Here is an 18,054-nt window from a genome sequence, read left to right on the forward strand (position 1 = left end):
TGGCCGGTCAAATCAGCGGCCTTATAATACTGCCAAATATTACCTCTTAAGTCTTTACAAATAGAAACAGTGGAACCTAAGTTTTTGCCATAAATATGTCTCAGTAATAGTACGGCCAAGTAGCGCACCTCACAAAGTAGTTGAATGTCCAAACAAAGCATCCATGCCATGGCGATTCAGTCTGTGTGAATAATTGATTGTGGTTTGTGCTCTCTCTCTCTCTCTCTCTCTCTCTGTCTCTCTCTCTCTCTCTGTCTCTCTCTCTCTCTCTGTCTCTCTCTGTCTCTGTCTCTCTCTCTCTCTCTCTCTCTCTCTCTCTCTATCTATCTATCTATCTATCTATCTATCTCTCTCTATCTCTCTCTCTCTATCTATCTATCTATCTATCTATCTATCTATCTATCTATCTATCTATCTATCTATCTATCTATCTATCTATCTATCTATCTATCTATCTATCTATCTATCTATCTATCTATCTATCTATCTATCTATCTATCTATCTATCTATCTATCTATCTATCTATCTATCTATCTATCTATCTATCTCGATATATATATTTATGTCTAGCCAGGGAGTCTTTTCATAATTTTATTATGCGTGTGTGGTTTTATTTGTTCAACAACTCTATTTCTGTCGCCGTTCTTCCTCTTAAGCCATATGTGAGATGCGCTAAAGAGGCGTTCAAGTGCATTGTGTATTTTTGAGATGCAAGTGGCAAACACAATTGAATTCAATAGTACTAAGGTGACGTCTGTTCCAACATGATTCTAATATAAAGGTCCGTAGTTAACACATGTTGCAGGGGGAACGATTTAACGGATACATAACATAATGAGCCAGGGTAGTGTGTAATGGTGATGGTACCAGCTGCTGAAGTTTTACAATCGAATACGTGAGTAAGTATACAACTCTAGTATAATTCCGTCCACTTTTTAAAGTTGAGTTTGTAACGAACCCGAATGCCACAGCCTCCGTGTGTCTCGTCCGTCGCATTACTCTTCCCTGTGTTTGCTAGTCTTCAGTAAATGTAATGGTCGTGTTAAATGTCTACATTTCATTGGGCTTTTTCATGTACAGTCGTCCGTATTTTAATGCGGTCTAATTGGTTCCCGCAAAATAGGATTCAATGTTAAAAAATGTAATATTTTTATAATTGGAGCATAGAAAACCTGTTTATAAATACGGTTGTTAACATTATTATCACGCTTTAGATATGAAATAACACACCTATAGTCACCTTTACACTTCTAATATTCATTGTTTACACCAACTCTCGTGCTGCAGGGACTTGAGACGGATGCTAGCTAGCGAGCTAACCAGTTAGCCTCTAGAGCAGGGGTGCTCACACTTTTTCAGCATGCCAGCTACTTTTAAAATGACCGAGTCAAAATGATCTACCCACTACAAAAATGCAAAACATCTATTTATTTTCAAATGTATTGAGGATTGTTTGTACGTACAATGTATGTTGATGTACCTTACATAACCAAATGAGCCAATATTGCAAAACACACATAATTAACTATTAAAATTTTTTGTAATTACCTGAGTTTACTTTGATGACTTGCACTGAATTGAACCAGCCAGGGATGCATAGTCCGGACAGTAGCTGCTGATAGCCAGCCTCAAGCACACTTCCAAATGTTTATCAGTCATGGATAATATCCGTATCATAATATCCGTATAATATTCCATATCCGTATGGAAGTGATATGTTTTTTGCCTTTTTACTTGGTCCAGTTTTTGCCTTTTTACTTGGTCCAGCTCCTTCACTCATTTTAGTGACCATAAACTTTTGCGAGGGCTTAAAATCTCGCAATTCGCCGACTAGCTTAGCACTTTGCATCGTTGTTTACGCATGAGCGGTGACCTAAAGGTCAAAATTCAGTTGTCATCTGACTGGTTGTCCTGTATGTCAATCAAGTAACGGGGATGGATGATAGGCTGACATCGTAAGTTCTGCTGCACTTAGAGACGTTGTTTGATTTGATTGGTCGCCCGAAGGGCAACATTCAGTTGTCATCTGAATGGCTGCCCTGTATATCAATCAAGTGACGGCATTGATGCTGGGATGATATTTTTTTAATGTCACGCCGCGATCGACCAGCGATCGACCAGTACCACCTCCGCGATCGACCGGTAGCTCGCGATCGACTTAATGAGCACCCCTGCTCTAGAGTATTTGGATTTGCCTTATTTCTGAAGGGAGATATCACTTCAGTTTTTGTATGTTTCAATTTTTAGCTAGCCTGGCTAACTTCTGTATTGTTTTGTGAACCTCGTGAACACGCATATATGATTGCAGCATTTTCCCCTTGCATGCGTTTTATGGTGTTTGTGCCTTTTTGGTTTGGGATCATTTCTGTGTTTGGACGTTTGTACATAAACCAGCACTACGATTTGTTTGCCGCAAACAAAACCAACTTTTTAATATTTGTAATTTACAAAATTCAATAATCTCTGTGCTCAATAATAACATATACAACATGGAAATACAATAGAAGCATATAGTCAAGGTCGGGAGGGTCACAGCAATCAACCCCTCCTTAACATGCTGATGACAAAATGAGTTATTGGTAATAACATGCAGTGGTAATTAAACCCCCCTTTCCACTCCCGCCCTCACCCTACTATCCTTTGCACATCTTTGAAAATAATGTCCCTGAAGATGTTGGCCAGCACTCCCTGAGGTTTCTCCTCGTTGTCGTTGATGTTGGTAACAGCAGGCGGACTCCCTCTTTCAAGTGGTAGCCCTGTTTCTGTTTCCAATGCTTGGATCTGATTCCGGTTTAAATCGTCTTCTTTACTGTTCAGATGCCTGCGAGCCTGAGGGAGGAAAACCGCCTCCGAAGACAAAGAAGGCTCCTTCACCGGGAAGGCAAAGATCTTCACTGGTCTGCGTTTGCGGCCGGAGGGTTTCCCCCAACGGAAATGCTCCATGGCGTAGGGGCTTCTCTTTGAGCCTTTGGGTCCCAACTTGAGTCCAGGCGTCATGTTCCCCGGCGGTTTCCCCCAGCGGAAGTGCTCCATTGAGTAAGCGCTTCGTCTGTTGCTTTGAATGCTTGGCCTCCTTACCTGCGTCATGTTCCTGGAGGGTTTACTCCAACGAAAGTGCTCGATCAGATAAGAGCGCCTCCTCTCGTTGTTGGCCTTGGACTCGGGTGTCTTGTCTTTGGTTGTGTCCCGGGAGAGGCCAGGTAAGAGCTTGTTGTCTTGGCTGATGTTAACGGGTAAAGGGCTTAAATTCGGACGCTCTGTCTGGGTGGTGGATCTGCAGAGGTCAATGCAATCCTGCGTGGAAGCAATGACAGGGAGATGACTCCACAAAGCACTTTTATTACCGGGCCTGTAGTTTGGAATGTTTCCAAAGTCACATCTTTACAAGCGGCTTTATTGTACTGGAAGATTTTGCCCAAAAATGACAGAGAAGGCACTCACCAGTGTTCTCCCCTTGTTGCTGAGGTTTTTGCAGATGGAGCACTCTGACCCAAACACTGGGATTGAAACACACACCATCAGCGCCACTGGCAACCAACATGGAAGCACCATGGTCAGCCTAGTACACAGATGGTCAGCTGAAAAGGAAAGCAAAACGTACCACTTGAGAAATAGATTAGTCCATTTTTAATTTTTACTGATTGACTGGGAGACAAGCTTTTATTGCTTTTTGGCGAGGTGTTCAGTGTCCGTAGCGAACACAGCATGCCGTGGGATGAATGTTATTTCTTCTATATGAAGTGTGGTCCCTAAGGAAACCTCCAAGTTAAGGTTCAAGTTACAATCTTTGGGTGAGCAATACTACAAAAACATCAAATCATTAAACGATAGCAGAAATAGCGGTGTACAAATATGGTTATGCGATAATACTGTAGTTTGAAAGCTTCCATGTTTTTCAATAGGTGGCTAATTTCAATAAAAGTATCATAATATTAGCTGTGAATTGTTTTAATTTTGTCGGTTTATCACAATCAACTGCAGCTTTTTATATCTTATTTTTTACAACAGAGGTTGAATATGTTATTGTGCAACTATAAACAAAGATGCTATTTGGATATGATTTGTTATACAGTGTACACGACAAATGGAAAACTGGAAAAAATATATAAATATATACAGTATTATATCATATATAATGATTTTATGTATATTATTTTTAAATGACAGAAATAAAGAAAATTAAAGATAATTTATTATTTGTATTATATTTAATTTTTATTTTATATTTAAATAATTTTATTTATTATACATTTATTTTTGTAATTTTTTTTATGTATTTCTTTTTTTAGATTAGTGGCAATCCTCATGTCATTCTTTTGACAAAATAACTTGGGTTTGTTATCATTTGTATTTAATTATTCATTATTTAATTTTTCATTATTATGTATTTTTTGTATTACTACTAGATTACAGTGCTAATACCAAACTAGTTGAGACTGAATCCACAGTAGTGCAAGTGAATATATTTTGCTAATGACACAGGCGTTCTAAATTTAAGCAATGTATACTAAATGACCGCGTATTCCAGACTTACCCCGTCATTATATGGAGGGAACATGTGACACCTAACTTAATGGGCTTTCTAGTCGACGAGGCATGTTGCCAAAACAACAGCTGGGCAAAAATAAAAAGCATTTGCATGCAACAACTGTTCCCTTGTCTACCATCATGTGGGCACATTCCGCTCCCATTCCCTTCACCTAACAGGTTAACAGTATAGAAAGGTTTTTTTTCCCACATCATGAATTGAGGGGGATGGTCCACACATGTCAGATTTTACTACGGTCAATTAAACATGTTGACACGCATGTTCCAAGTGACCTAGTGGGTATAAACCAGAGTGCAACAATTCCAAGTTCAAGCGGAGACAATTTACTTTGACACGAGCCACATCTCAAGCGTGCAATTTGCTAGCTTTGGGAGCCTCACTTATGGATTGATTCATCTAGCGACACATCAGACGCTCTCATGCATGATGCAGAGAGTTATTCTCATCTTTTATTAAAATGTACTTAATGAGCGGAACAAGAAGAAGCAGTATTTCTTCCCCTAACACCGTTGGAGTTCTAATAAAATGCAGCATTTTTGTGGTGAATTGCAGTGCTTTTTGTTCTCCACTCTTGCCAGAAAAACACTAAAGCCAAAAAAATGAATCAGACTTTTGCGGGTAACTGCCACTCAAGATGATGCTTGTTACATTTTCGGCAGACTTTTGTTGCGTTTAATGTTTTACGGGGGCTAACGTTCTTTCACCCTTGTATAACAGCTAACCGTTGCCATTTCTGTCATCATTTCAGCTATAATGAGCTGAATTTCTTTCACATGTCTCGTATGAAAATTCTTTCCTAACGAGAACAAAAAGGCTGTAATATTATGTCATATTTGTGCAAGGGTGGGGACAAAGTCAAGTTTCAAAACATGTTTTTTTTTAAAGATGTGCAAGTCTAAGTCGAGACAAGGCAGGTTTGACACAAGTCCCAAGTCATAAAATTGAAAATTTTGACTCCTATGTTCTAAATTGAGTCCAAAGTCAGAAGCTCTTTTTAGTAGATTCAGGTAATCCACACATTTGGTTTTTGTTCTTAAACCTGATTGGATGTTAAACAGTTGTTAATCAGTTGCTGGAAATGACTTCAGAACAATCATGTCACTGGAATACTTTGAAAGGGGATTTTACTCAACACATTCACTTAAAATCTCAAGTATTTTCAAGTCATCAGACTAAAGTCCGAGTCAGGTCTTGAGACATTGGTGTCAAAATCCAAGTCAGGTTGCAAGTTGCTGTTGCAACAGTATCTTTTCACAGAGCCTTTTTTCACCCTTTTGTAGTTGGGAACTGATATTTTCCTGAAACTAACTTATGTTATTTTTTTTGTTGTGATGAAAGAGTCTGATCTTTCTTTAAGTTCCATGTTTACATAGACATTGAACACAATATTCTGTGTGCCTTGAAATATCAGTCAGAATTGTCAAAAGCGGCTGGTTGTCTTTTGAAAAAAGGCTGAGGTTGAATGAGTTAATAGCGTTTACTTAGGTCGTTAAATTTAACATAAAACAATTTAAAAAAGAGCTGATTTGAACTGCTTGTCAAAATGCAGCATGAATTATATGAAAATAAAGTTGTATAATTAGGACAAAGAAGAGAGTCGGAATTGTACAAGATTGTTTAATGTTTTGAAGAATTAAGTTTTTATGCTATATTAAAGGTATGTTATGCAAATGGAGCAACAAAAAATGGTAATGTTACAAGAAGATCGTCCTTCACTACAAGTGTTTTATTTCTGTTTTTATTATTCTAAGTAAAAGTCGCTCATCACTAGTGTTTTTAGGTTTTACAGGTCTTTTTGGTATGTGTTTTTCATGTTTTCCATCATCTTAAATGTTTTAGGCTAAAATATTCCTGCAAAAAGTGCCATTTAGGTAAAAATGTGATTGTTTTTTTCAATTTGAACACTTAAGAATGACTTAAAATCATTGTTTATATGATTATTTAGGGTTTGGACTTGATTTTAGATGAGATATGTGCATATATCTCATGAGGAAAGTAATTAATACATCAAAATATTTGTAAAAAAAAAAAAAGTACAAGACTCAAGTGATTGAAGTACTTCAATGTAATAACACAGCCTTCTATGAAATCATATTGACTCCCGTAGATTGTAAACATAAATATGACTTTGTACATGCTAAATATGTGTCCTTTAGTTAGAAATGGCACAAGAAAGTGCTACAAAAAGTTCAATACATTAAACTTATATACTAATATACTCAATACATTCATATCCAGTGCTATAAAAGTGTTAGGGTTGCTTTATATGATTTATTATAAGATCAGGGTTATAAATGATTTTCCAAATGAAAATTAAATTGTTGATGAATATGTACAGCCTTTCTTGTGTCATTTCCAGCTTATTCAACATGTATTCTGCTCATTTTTGCAATAAGTCCATGCTCCAATGCACCCGTGTCATCTTTAAGGCATCTGATGTTTTTTTTTTTTTTTTTACATTTGCCAAAATATTCCATGCGTCCCCAGTGGACACTCTAGTCTTCTTTTTTTTTTTTTTTTTTTGGTCGAAGTCCACATTTGCAGTGATAGATAACAAACAACTCTGTCAAATAGATGTTCCCCAAAGATGACAAGTAATTCATGCAATGCAGTCGAGGAGCAAGCAAACATCATGCACGCATTATGGGCTTTGGTAATCATGCATAAACAGTTTGTTTTTTTTACCTTCTATTGAAACCAAAATCCTTTCTGCAATTCCTTCTTGTTTTCCTCCCTTTCTGCTCAGATTGTGTGGCGCCTGCTCTGCCTCTCAAGCTCTGTACAGGAGAAGCGCTCACAGAAGGTCTGCTGCCAAGTCTTCCGGGAAAAAAGCTCTTTTTATAGACTCATGAAGCTTTGGAGTCTCGAGGCCTTGGGGTGTGATGGAAGTAAGGGATCTCCTACTTGCTGTGGGCGGGGAAGAATGTATCACTGACTGTGTGTGTGTGTGTGTGTGTGTGTGTTTGCGTATGCATGCGAATCCATCCCACGTCCCTTTTTTGTTTGTTTTTGAAATCAATAGAACCCACGTCACCCAACAGGTGAAGCACCCTGGAGGATTAACCTTCAGCTTCCGCCAGTCTTTTTAAAGCTTCGAGCATCCTTCATCAACTGGGATGCTGCAACCCCAAGGACGCATTCACACTTGATGTGTTCGATTTGGTTAAAAGCGAACGCCGGTGCGTTTAGCCCTGTTGTGTGACTGCCGTCATTTGAACCCTGGTGTGCACCCAACAAGCGGGTGGAGACCCGCCTCTCAAGCAAGTGAACTCAGATGTGCTAAGAAGGTACATCATTAGTATGTTTTTTTGTGTGTCTTTTTTCATTTATTTAGTTTTTTTTCCAAATATTGCAACATTTAAATTTCTTGTAATGTTCTGACTATTCCCATAATATTTAGATTTTTTTGTTTCACATGATACGCAGAATTTTCTTTACTATTTTAATTTATTCTTATTATTATTTTAATTTTTTATTTATTCTTTAATTTTAGTATCAGTAATTGTGTTTTTTTCTCATAATATTACAACGTTATTTTTGCAAAATTACAACCTTTTTTGGTAATTTTATGACTTTATTCAACAATTTTATTTTCAGAAAATTGCATTTTTGTGTGTTTTTTTTTTTTGCTTTTCTTTGTATTTATTGTATTTTTAGAACCTTCCTGCCCCTGCACCACACTTTGGAAAACCCTGTTTTAGAAGATTTTCATGAAATCCAAGCTGGATAAAAAATATAATATAAAATAACCTACATATTCCGATCCAACAAATTTGGGAATTTTTGACATGAATCATGTAATGTGATAAAAAACTACCCAATTAAAAGTAAAAATTACGCAGCTGCCTAGAGGGCGCTAAGTACACCGGCACACACATTAGTTATGGCAATGATAGCGATTTGGCAAAGTGTAGCTACTAACTTTATCATTGAATATGGAACAACAGAAGGGCTCCAAATTGCTGGTCGTAGGAGTTTTTATGTTTTAAAAATGACTTCTTTGTTTTACCCCTGCACCATTCAGCCCCAATTTAAATGCCAGTTGACATGACAGTTTTTATGCAGTTTTTATGAAAAATATACACAGTTCCCTTCAGTCTGACCTTTGCAACCACTATTGGTAACATATGCTAGTGTTATATACACTGCTTGAAAATGATGTAATATTGAGGCAATCCTTACTTAGTGCATATGTTCTGTACTGCAAGGTTACCGTAAGGCACGTGTTTTAGAAACAATTAGAAAACTCTCAACATCAAACTAAAATGTTTGTATGAATGATGGCTACACTTGTTCATTATGTACTCGCTGCCATCTAGTGGAATAGCTTTGAATTGTTCTGCCTGTCACTCGCTACATGTTGCTGGCATGAACAGATATATATGTTATTTGAAGTAAATCATTTTAATTTCCCAAAATGCACCTGATGACTTCAGTACCAAAACGCAGGTGAGAATGCAACCTAACCACTTGGTAATCCTTCCTCTCAATCCTTTAAAGGTCATTTTCTTCCCGGCACTTCAGGTGTGCAAATCGATTGGATTGTTGTTGTTTTTTAATCTTGTGTGCTCATCCCCCAGTGGAAACTTCATCAGCACCAAAGGACCTGGCTCATCGTTTTGGACGCTATGACGACTGCAGCCTGCAGAATGCGTAATCGCACGCACAGACTTAGAAGACAGCGACTTATCGAAAAGGTGGGTCAGTGTAGAGTATTGCCGCATGTGACACCGATATGACGCAACCCATCCTGTCCTTCAATAATCCTTTTTGCAATATGAAATTATACTATAGGCTTCCTTCTAAGTAGCCCAATAATAATAATAGTAATGCATCGCGGTTCAACTTTGTTGAATTTTGAATTGATTTGTTTAACAGCATATGAACGTGCATTGTGTTCTACGTCCTTGTGGTGTGTTAGAGCCATCTATGGTGCTCTGTATGTTGGCAAATTTCCGGAGTGAAAAATCTAGTTAAGTTCGGGGAGTTTATCCTTTACCTCTAACTCTGGTTTGTGTTAAGCGACACGAATTGTCATACTATTTTAGGGTTCATTCAGTGCCTGTTCAGAACGTAATTTAATCCCTCTCTTGGAGTTCATGCTTAACAGTCGCTCCGTGACGCCACTCCACAGACAGCAAGCTGAAACTGGATTTCTGTTTCAGATTGTGCCTGTTTTTGCTTTATACTTGGAGTGAAAACAATGAAAAGTTCTGTCCTAATTGTAATCCCATTCTGTGTGGAAATGTTAGGCTTCTTGGGGCGGACCTATTATGCATTTTCCACGTTTCTGACCTATAAATGTTGTATTATCGTGTTAAAGTTAGAAAAACTAAAGTCTTGCGTACATTTTTTTTTGCAATTAAAAAATGTCAAGCCCTAAAGAAGGTCTTAATATCATCGGGATAAAGTTGCAGTTGCAGAAAAAAAAAATCGAACATAAGACACAATGTGAAAAGAAAGTTTTCATATCGTGAGTTCTAGGGAGTGATGCCAAATAGCGTTCGACCACGAGGGAGCAAGATGAAATGTAAACTGAAGACCTGTGTGTAGAAATACATGGGAGTCACAGAGTATCAGGTCATTTCAGGAAACAGGAAGGAATGAACAATGTGGTCGTATATAGACCTATCAAGAAATTACACACACAAATAAGCATGAGAAAACACAACCAGCTGGGTTAAATAGCACCATAACTACTAATAAGAGGCAGGTGTGCCCCGCTGCTACGCCGATAACTGAAAACAAATTTTGCGGCTTCACTTTGAAATACGTATCCATTCCTAGATCAGCAAATTGCCTAAATTAAGGATTTTAAAGGATTAAATGAACCAAAACACAAGCATATGGCATTAAAAAGACGATTTCAAATTGTGAATGCACTGTAGTGTTCTATATTGGTCACTAGGTGTCAGTAATTGTTCGATGAGACATGCACCAGATGTGATCAACGGAGCCAATGGCGTAACTTTAAGTTTCCCCGTTGGGGGGGTCAAAATCTTTGCTTGTTTATCTATTTACCAAATAATTTACAATTAAGGTGTCGACCAACAATGAAAGACAGGGGCGGGGGCGTCACTAGGTTCTGGGAGGGGTGGGGTGCAGGGGGATGGGGTGGCTTAGCCCCCTTGAGTTGCACAGGATATGAATGAATGTAGTAGACATTCAAAAAAAACAAAAAAATCCAAATAACAAACTAACTAACAAGAACCGGGATATAACTTTTCCACTTTTGGACAGATTTAGTAGAGATACTCAATTGTTTTAGGCCACCATTAAATTTACACAAGTACACACAATCTACACCATTCTGTCCAGTGGACAGTGATCAATTATATAATAATCATTATTATATTATTATTTAGCCTATTATGACTACTATCATCATTCTTTTTCTGATTATTATTATTATTAGTAGGCTAGTATTAGCCTGCTTATTGGCTTGCTTATTAGCCTGCTTTTGTCCTATTATATGGAATTTCTCAGAGATTTTATTTGTAAAAAAAAAATAGGGGGCTGACGTCCCCCTTAAATAGGCCTAGTGACGCCATTTAGTGCTCTTTTCATGTTTCTGCGGTCCCCATCCCTTGTGCAAATTACACACCTGAACAGAGCTAGAGGCTTTTATTGCAGGTTTAAATCATCTCACGGCAGGCACAATAATAATAACAACGTAATAATATTCATATTAAGAACACGGACTACTGGAACCCACGACAAACTAAAACTCAACTCTGAATCCCCGAAGGCCAGAACACATTTAATATTTGTCTTAAATGGCTCCTATTCTCTGGTTGTATATACAATACTATATTGGGTTATACCAATGTAGCGGTGACTGTAGGGTTTATTTCATGTCTAGAGAGCATAAGAATCTTCGGGTCTGGAGCCGATTAAACTTTCTGTGATGATTCTTTGACATTTCAGCTCTCCAAAGGCGTTTTTTTTTTTTTTTTATTTAAACTTCTGAATACAAGCATCGTACATTGTTTGCTAAGGTGAAAGGTCGTATTGACATGTTTCCAAACAGAATGGTTGCAATTTTCAACCCCCGGAAATTAATTTCCTTAGGGTTCAAAGGTCATGTAATGTCTGTATTGAAGCGGTGTGCACCAAGGTTTTCTAGTGTTTTTATACAATGATTTGTCTATTGGTGCTTACACAACATGTTTAAAATGCCCGACAGAGTGATTACTTCCAAAACAGCTCATAGACTCATCGAAAATACCAGAGTGATGCTTTGAAAACATAATCTTGTTTTTCTTGGGAATGTGTGTGCTTGGAACCCCCAATTTGTCCCAGGTGCTACATCATCCCTCCGATGGGTGACCCTCAGACTCCATCTACTTGGGATGAGGATATTAGGTAATCATGATGGCTGTCATGACCTTTTTTGTCAGGAAGCCAACAAAGAAACTAACAGGAGGCTAGGGAGTGATGCCAAATAGAGCTAAACCACCAGGGAGCTATATGAAGTGTAAACTGAACTGAGTAGCGAATATAGAAGATATGAAAAGAAATATTAAAGGAGAGTAACATCGTTTCAGGAAACAAGAAGGGATAAAAAAATCTGGTCGTATACGGAGCTATCAACAAATAACGCACAAACAACAAGCATGAGAAAACACAACCAGCTGCATTAAATAGCACAATAATTACTAATAAGAGGCAGGTGTGCTGAACTGATCACAGGAACTGGAGGCAACAAAATAAAAGCACAAAAGATGAACATTCATTCATTCATTTTTTACCACTTTTTCCTCACGAGGGTCGCGGGGGTGCTGGAGCCTATCCCAGCTGTCTTGGGGCGAGAGGCAGGGTACACCCTGGACTGGTCGCCAGTCAATCACAGGGCACATATAGACAAACAACCATTCACACTCACATTCATACCAATGGACAATTTGGAGTCGCCAATTAACCAAACCGGAGTACCCGGAGAAAACCCACGCATGCACGGGGAGAACATGTAAATTCCACATAGAGATGGCAGAGGGTGGAATCAAACCCTGATCCTCCTAGCTGTGAGGTCTGCGCGCTAACCACTCGACCACTGTGCCGCCCAAAAGATGAACATGAGAGCAGGAAAGTTAAACATTCAAAATTTTAGCAATTAATCCATCCATCCATCCATTTTCTATCATGGGTATTCTGGAGCCTATCCCAGCTGACTTTGGGATAGGGTGAGAGGCGGGGTCTCCTGGACTGGTCGCCAGCCAATCACAGGGCACATATAGACAAACAACCATTCCATGTTTAATTCATTCATTTTCTACCGCTTATCGTCATGTTTATCGTCACAAGGGTCGGGGGGATGGTGCTTATCCCAGCTGTCTTCGGGCGAGAGAGGCAGGGTACACCCTGGACTGGTCACTAGCCAATCACAGGGCACATATAGACAAACAACCATTCACACTCACATTCATACCTATGGACAATTTGGAGTCACCAATAAACCTAGCATGTTTTTGGAATGTGGGAGGAAACCGGAGTCCCCGGATAAAACCCACGAATGCACGGGGAGAACATGCAAACTCCACACAGAGATGGCCGAGGGTGGAATTGAACTATGGCCTCCTAGCTGTCAGATCAGCTGAACAGCCCTCATTCCATGTTTTTTGGTTTAATTTTATTTCTACTTAGTGCTGTGGGCCAATATAAAAAGAGACAAACTGGGATGTTTTGATAGGTAGGAATAAAGCTGATCGCTTTTGAGGCGTTCTGCTATCTTCGCCAAGCAGGGTCATTTTGAAATTGTCCTAGAGCTATTGAGTTCATTTGTGGGACCGCCTTAATGAAGAGGAGTTACATAAGCTGTTTTCTGTAGTTTAGGAAAGCACCCGCTTGAAAGAGCCAGTTTAAAAAGTCAATGTAGAATTGTTGATTGTTACATTGCAGCCTGTGTTGTGGAAGATATGACTGGTGGTAACAAAGTGTTTACTGAGAATGTCACATTGTTCATTTTTTATCAAAAATGGATAAAGTGTCTTGGATATGAGGAGGGAGCCTTCGAGAGAGTTTTGATTATTTTTCTTTGATGGATTTTCACATCAGTCTGATAAAGCATTTCAACAAGGCACTTATTTCGGAGATAACGGTAATGCTGCTAATCGTCAGTCAGTCCAGAGCCACTGGCCTTGTTCCAGGTGTGGTCCCTATTGTATAACTGACTTCGGGTGAGAGGTGGCGTACACCCACGACTGGTCGTATTTCTGTTCATTTATTCATTCATTCATTTTCTACCACTTATACTCACGAGGGTCGCGGGGGTGCTGGAGCCTATCCTAGCTGTCTTCGGGTGAGAGGCGGGGTACACCCTGGACTGGTCGCCAGCCAATCACAGGGCACATATAGACAAACAACCATTCACACTCACATTCATACCTATGGACAATTTGGAGTCACCAATTAACCTTGCATGTTTTTGGAATGTGGGAGGAAACCGGAGAAAACCCACGCATGCACGGGGAGAACATGCAAACTCCACACAGAGATGGCTGAGGGTGGAATTGAACTCGGGTCTCCAAGGTGTGAGGCGTCCTAGCTGCTCTATTGGGATCCACAACAGGTCCCCTTTAATATCTTCTTAACCATCTGGCAGGATTTTGAAGCTAAACTTGTCATTCTAAATTCCCTTTCCTTTGTCAATTTCTTCTGAATATTTACCCCCGCTTGTGAAGCTAAATGCTAAAATCAAGCAGTTCTGTGGTCGATAGGGAACAAACGTATAGCAGGCCAAGGAACAGTTTTACTGCTGTGGCTCTGTGATAAATTCAAAGCTGAAGAACTATTCAAGTCCCATAGATGAAATACTCTATACTGAAACTGGAACTGGTCCATGGAAAAAAGCCATATTACTTTACAAATGCTGCTGGGATTCCCTTAAGTACTGAACTCGTTGAGCTTGCAGTTCATGTGTATGATTGTTTTAAGCCGTATAGCGTACTACTAGATGGAATTCCAACATGTGCAGCATCAGGCCTCAAGGATGAAAAAAAAAGAAACAGCTATACTTTCAGTATAAATCAGAATAACTAATAAGAATAAATTTAAACGGCTGTGGTTAGCGCACAGGTCTTACAGCGGCCTCGCACCCTCGGTCATCTCTGTGTGGAGTTTGCATGTTCTCCCCGGGTACATGCATGGGTTTTCTCCGGGTACTCCGGTTTCCTCTCACATTCCAAAAACATGCTAGATTAATTGGCGACTCCAAATTGTCCATGTGAGTATGAATCTGGTATGTCTATAAGCGGTAGACAATGAATGAATGAATGTAAACAAAAAATGTGCTTCTATTATTTTACATGAAAAAGATACTGTGTGTTCCTATTAACAATATATTATATAATCTATTTTGTTCATCTTGCTTTCATGGCCAGGGGAAACCTCAGGATGGATTGCTGGATGCCCTTCCTGACCTTCACCATTCATCCAGACATAACACTGGCACTACAAAGTACACTGGCGTGCAATAGGACAAATTAAACCAGAATAATACCACACTGCTGCTTAGTTATTACTGTCCCTTTCATAGGACCAACGACAGATTCTTTATCCTTAATGATGGTTGTGGTAATTAAACGTTCAATACCAAAAGTGCTGCCTTCATTGGTGGCTGTTTCTCCTCTCTGAGATCTATGATGTTCATTTTCACTTCCATGGTGATGTTTTTTCTATTTCCGTGGTGTATTTCTGACGGAAGAGGTTGCTTCAAGTTTGGGAAACATAATGAGGTGCAAATAGTTAATTAATAAGAGATGTTATCCATGCGGGCGGCACGGCGTTTGAGAGGTTAGCGCGCAGACCTCACAGCTAGGAGACGAGGGTTCAATTCCACCCTCGGCCATCTCTGTGTGGAGTTTGAATGTTCTTCCCGTGCATGTGTGGGTTTTCTCTCCGGTTTCCTCCCACATTCCAAAAACAATTGTCCATAGGTATGAATGTGAGTGTGAATGGTTGTTTGTCTATATGTGCCCTGTGATTGGCTGGCGACCAGTCCAGGGTGTAATAATAATACATTTTATTTGTATAGCGCTTTTCCAAATACTCAAAGACACTTTACAGAAGAATGAAGTTGAATACAGCAAGTAAACAGAATAGAAGACACACCAAAATACAACATTCATTGGTTAATACACAGTTAAAACATGAGGTGTACCCAAAGACAGCTGGGATAGGCTCCAGCACCCCCTCGACCCTCGTGAGGATAAGCGGTAGAAAATGAATGAATGAATGAATTAATGTTATCCATGCTGGAAATGAGTGTTTACGTAACAAAATAAAGTTTTTTAAAATTCTTTAAAAAAATGCATAGAAGCGCGCCGTAACCCAAGGACCACCTGTGCTGTAAATGGACATCTTCTTTGTGACATGTCTCATCTGGCTCATAATCCACTGCACCATGTTTCTTAGGGAGTGCAATAAAAATGGAGTGAGCCAGATCCTCTGAAAATGTTCTTATCTTATTTATGACGTCGGTACGTTTCGCAACAACATACTCCTCCACACCGTCAATCATCCCTATCAACCACACCTTGTTCCTTCTCATCATCCTTACGGCGGTTCGGACAATTTTGTGGCCTTCAGCTGCTTCTGGAAAATTTCACAACCTGAAACAGTATACTCTACCCAAGATAGGATTCTTTTCAACAAGCAAGCATTCATCTTTTGATTGTTGCTTGATTTAATCCACCCAGAAGAAAGGCAGTCTGCCTTTCTGCCAGAGATTTCATCCACCCTCCTGTAAACATCACGTCATTGACAAATTGACCTTCTATTTTGCTACACTGACCATTCAGTCTAACACTCTGCATTCCTGCTCTTGTACATACATCATCATTGATAATATCTCATCTGTCATCCGCTTATAACGCTGCCTTCTTTCTTTGGAGAAGTTTCTTTGGCGGTTTGGATTCTTCCTCTATCCCAGTTTGTCTAATCCCATTCATCTACGAGGCCACAATATTGATGTTGAAACTTTGGCTTGGACACCTTTTGCATGGTTCCTTCTTTCTTCGACAGTTTGAGAATTGGATTTTCATAGCCAAATCTGATTTGTTAGATTTTGCCTATTGTCATGGCGATGCCTACAAATAAACAGATTTCATTTGCGACTTTTTCCACCTCAAATAAAACGGCTAAAATACTAAAATCTAAACAAATAATGAAACTTATCCTCACTCGGGTCGCGGGTGTGCTGGGGCCTATCCCAGCTGACCCCAGACTGGCCGCCAAGCCAATCAGAGTGCACATATAGACAAACAATCATTCACACTTGCATTCATACCTATGGACAATTTGGAGTCACCAATTAACCTAACATGCAATTTTTTGGAATATGGGCGGAAACCAGAGTCCAAAAGACTCTTTACTGTGGGTGATTTGGAGTCATCCATTTTATTCACTTAGTCAGGAAAATGCTTGCGAAGGACAGCGTGCAGTGTTATATTCTTTTCCACCTTCCGGGTCAATCACTTGGTCTCTCGCAGTTGATCCTTAATGACGCGTGTGGTCTCTAACCCCTGCTGGTTCCGTGGTTCTTTTTCCCCGCCAGACAGCCTACGGTACCCACACAATGATCAAGTCTTTCTTTTTCTGGCTGTGGCCCCCCCTCTACAATACTCAAGTAGCGTCGGCTGTGTTTTGCTCCAATGGGATGTGTTATATCTGTTTTTCATCACCACTTGGGTGGGATGCGACACTCAAGATTTTCATTCTGTTATATCTGTCTCTCCTCACACCTGGCACAATCAAGCCTCCATCTTGTATTTCATAGAAAAATGTAAACTTTCTAATCAAACTTTTCTTCTTCCCCCCCAGGCCAGTTGGTGTTGAATCATAAAAATCTCTGTCAAACCCACAATCATTTAACCTCCAAAGGTCCTGGGACCTGGGATCCTCCTCCAGAAGAGGCCCCTTTTATGCCATTATCTGTAAACTTTAAAATTTTCTCATGGTTGCTCTATGACAGGGGTCTCAAACTCAATTTACTTGGGGGCCACTGGAGCTAGGGTCTGGGCGAGACTGGGCCGCATCAGGTTTTCCAAAAAAAAAAACAAAAAAAAAAAACGCATTTATTAAAAACAGAAAAACGAATAAACTTTGCTTTGGTTTAGATTTTCTACAAGAAAAGCTCTGATAAAACATTCCACTGTACTCAATATCTTACTTTTTATTTTTCTACACAAAATAAGATGAAAAATAAATAAACAAATCAAGAATAAAGAAAATCAATCAATCAGTAATAAATAAATAAATATAATAATAACAATAAAACAGCAAATAATAAAAACTTAAGAAAGCACATATAGTTGGTGGGTAGACAAATTATTTTTTTCAGATTAAAATGAACAAAGCATTATTAGAGTCCTGTAGACATGACAAAACATGACTATAGTCACATTTATACTTTTTTTATTTACAACATATTGCGCAACTGCAGGGTCTTGAGACACATGCTAACTCTCAAACTAGAGAGCTAGCAACCTTAACGGTAGCCTTCAAG

General features: G+C 39.2%; 1 protein-coding gene and 1 long non-coding RNA gene across 4 annotated transcripts; one reads left to right on the forward strand and one right to left on the reverse strand.

Annotated features, from left to right (window-relative positions):
• Positions 1 to 566: 566 nt before the first annotated feature.
• On the forward strand, positions 567 to 15,244 carry LOC131107488 (uncharacterized). Of its 3 annotated transcripts, XR_009120265.1 has the most exons (5): positions 567 to 900; positions 2,819 to 3,037; positions 7,297 to 7,837; positions 9,131 to 9,247; positions 14,930 to 15,244. It is a non-coding gene; the product is annotated as an uncharacterized LOC131107488 (long non-coding RNA). The 3 variants fall into 3 exon arrangements; XR_009120266.1 differs by lacking the exons at positions 9,131 to 9,247; positions 14,930 to 15,244 and having other exon boundaries at positions 7,297 to 7,438; positions 7,573 to 9,122; XR_009120264.1 differs by lacking the exons at positions 9,131 to 9,247; positions 14,930 to 15,244 and having other exon boundaries at positions 7,297 to 9,122.
• LOC131107487 (pro-opiomelanocortin-2-like) lies at positions 1,564 to 7,459 on the reverse strand. The gene is made up of 3 exons (XM_058057582.1): positions 7,236 to 7,459; positions 3,443 to 3,579; positions 1,564 to 3,295 (listed from the first exon to the last, which is right to left on the reverse strand). Exons 2-3 carry the CDS (start codon positions 3,551 to 3,553, stop codon positions 2,627 to 2,629), a joined length of 780 nt encoding a protein of 259 aa, XP_057913565.1. The 5' UTR covers positions 3,554 to 3,579; positions 7,236 to 7,459; the 3' UTR covers positions 1,564 to 2,626.
• Positions 15,245 to 18,054: the final 2,810 nt, after the last annotated feature.

This window comes from Doryrhamphus excisus, chromosome 19 (assembly GCF_030265055.1).
Source record: "Doryrhamphus excisus isolate RoL2022-K1 chromosome 19, RoL_Dexc_1.0, whole genome shotgun sequence".
NCBI lineage: Eukaryota > Metazoa > Chordata > Actinopteri > Syngnathiformes > Syngnathidae > Doryrhamphus > Doryrhamphus excisus.

Excerpts from the sequence above, each read along its gene's own strand:
- LOC131107487 (XM_058057582.1), bottom strand. The coding sequence starts at position 3,553 with ATGGTGCTTCCATGTTGGTTGCCAGTGGCGCTGATGGTGTGTGTTTCA. Across the intron at positions 3,296-3,442 it reads GCAACAAGGGGAGAACACTG|GATTGCATTGACCTCTGCAG; the intron begins GTGAGTGCCTTC and ends GCTTCCACGCAG.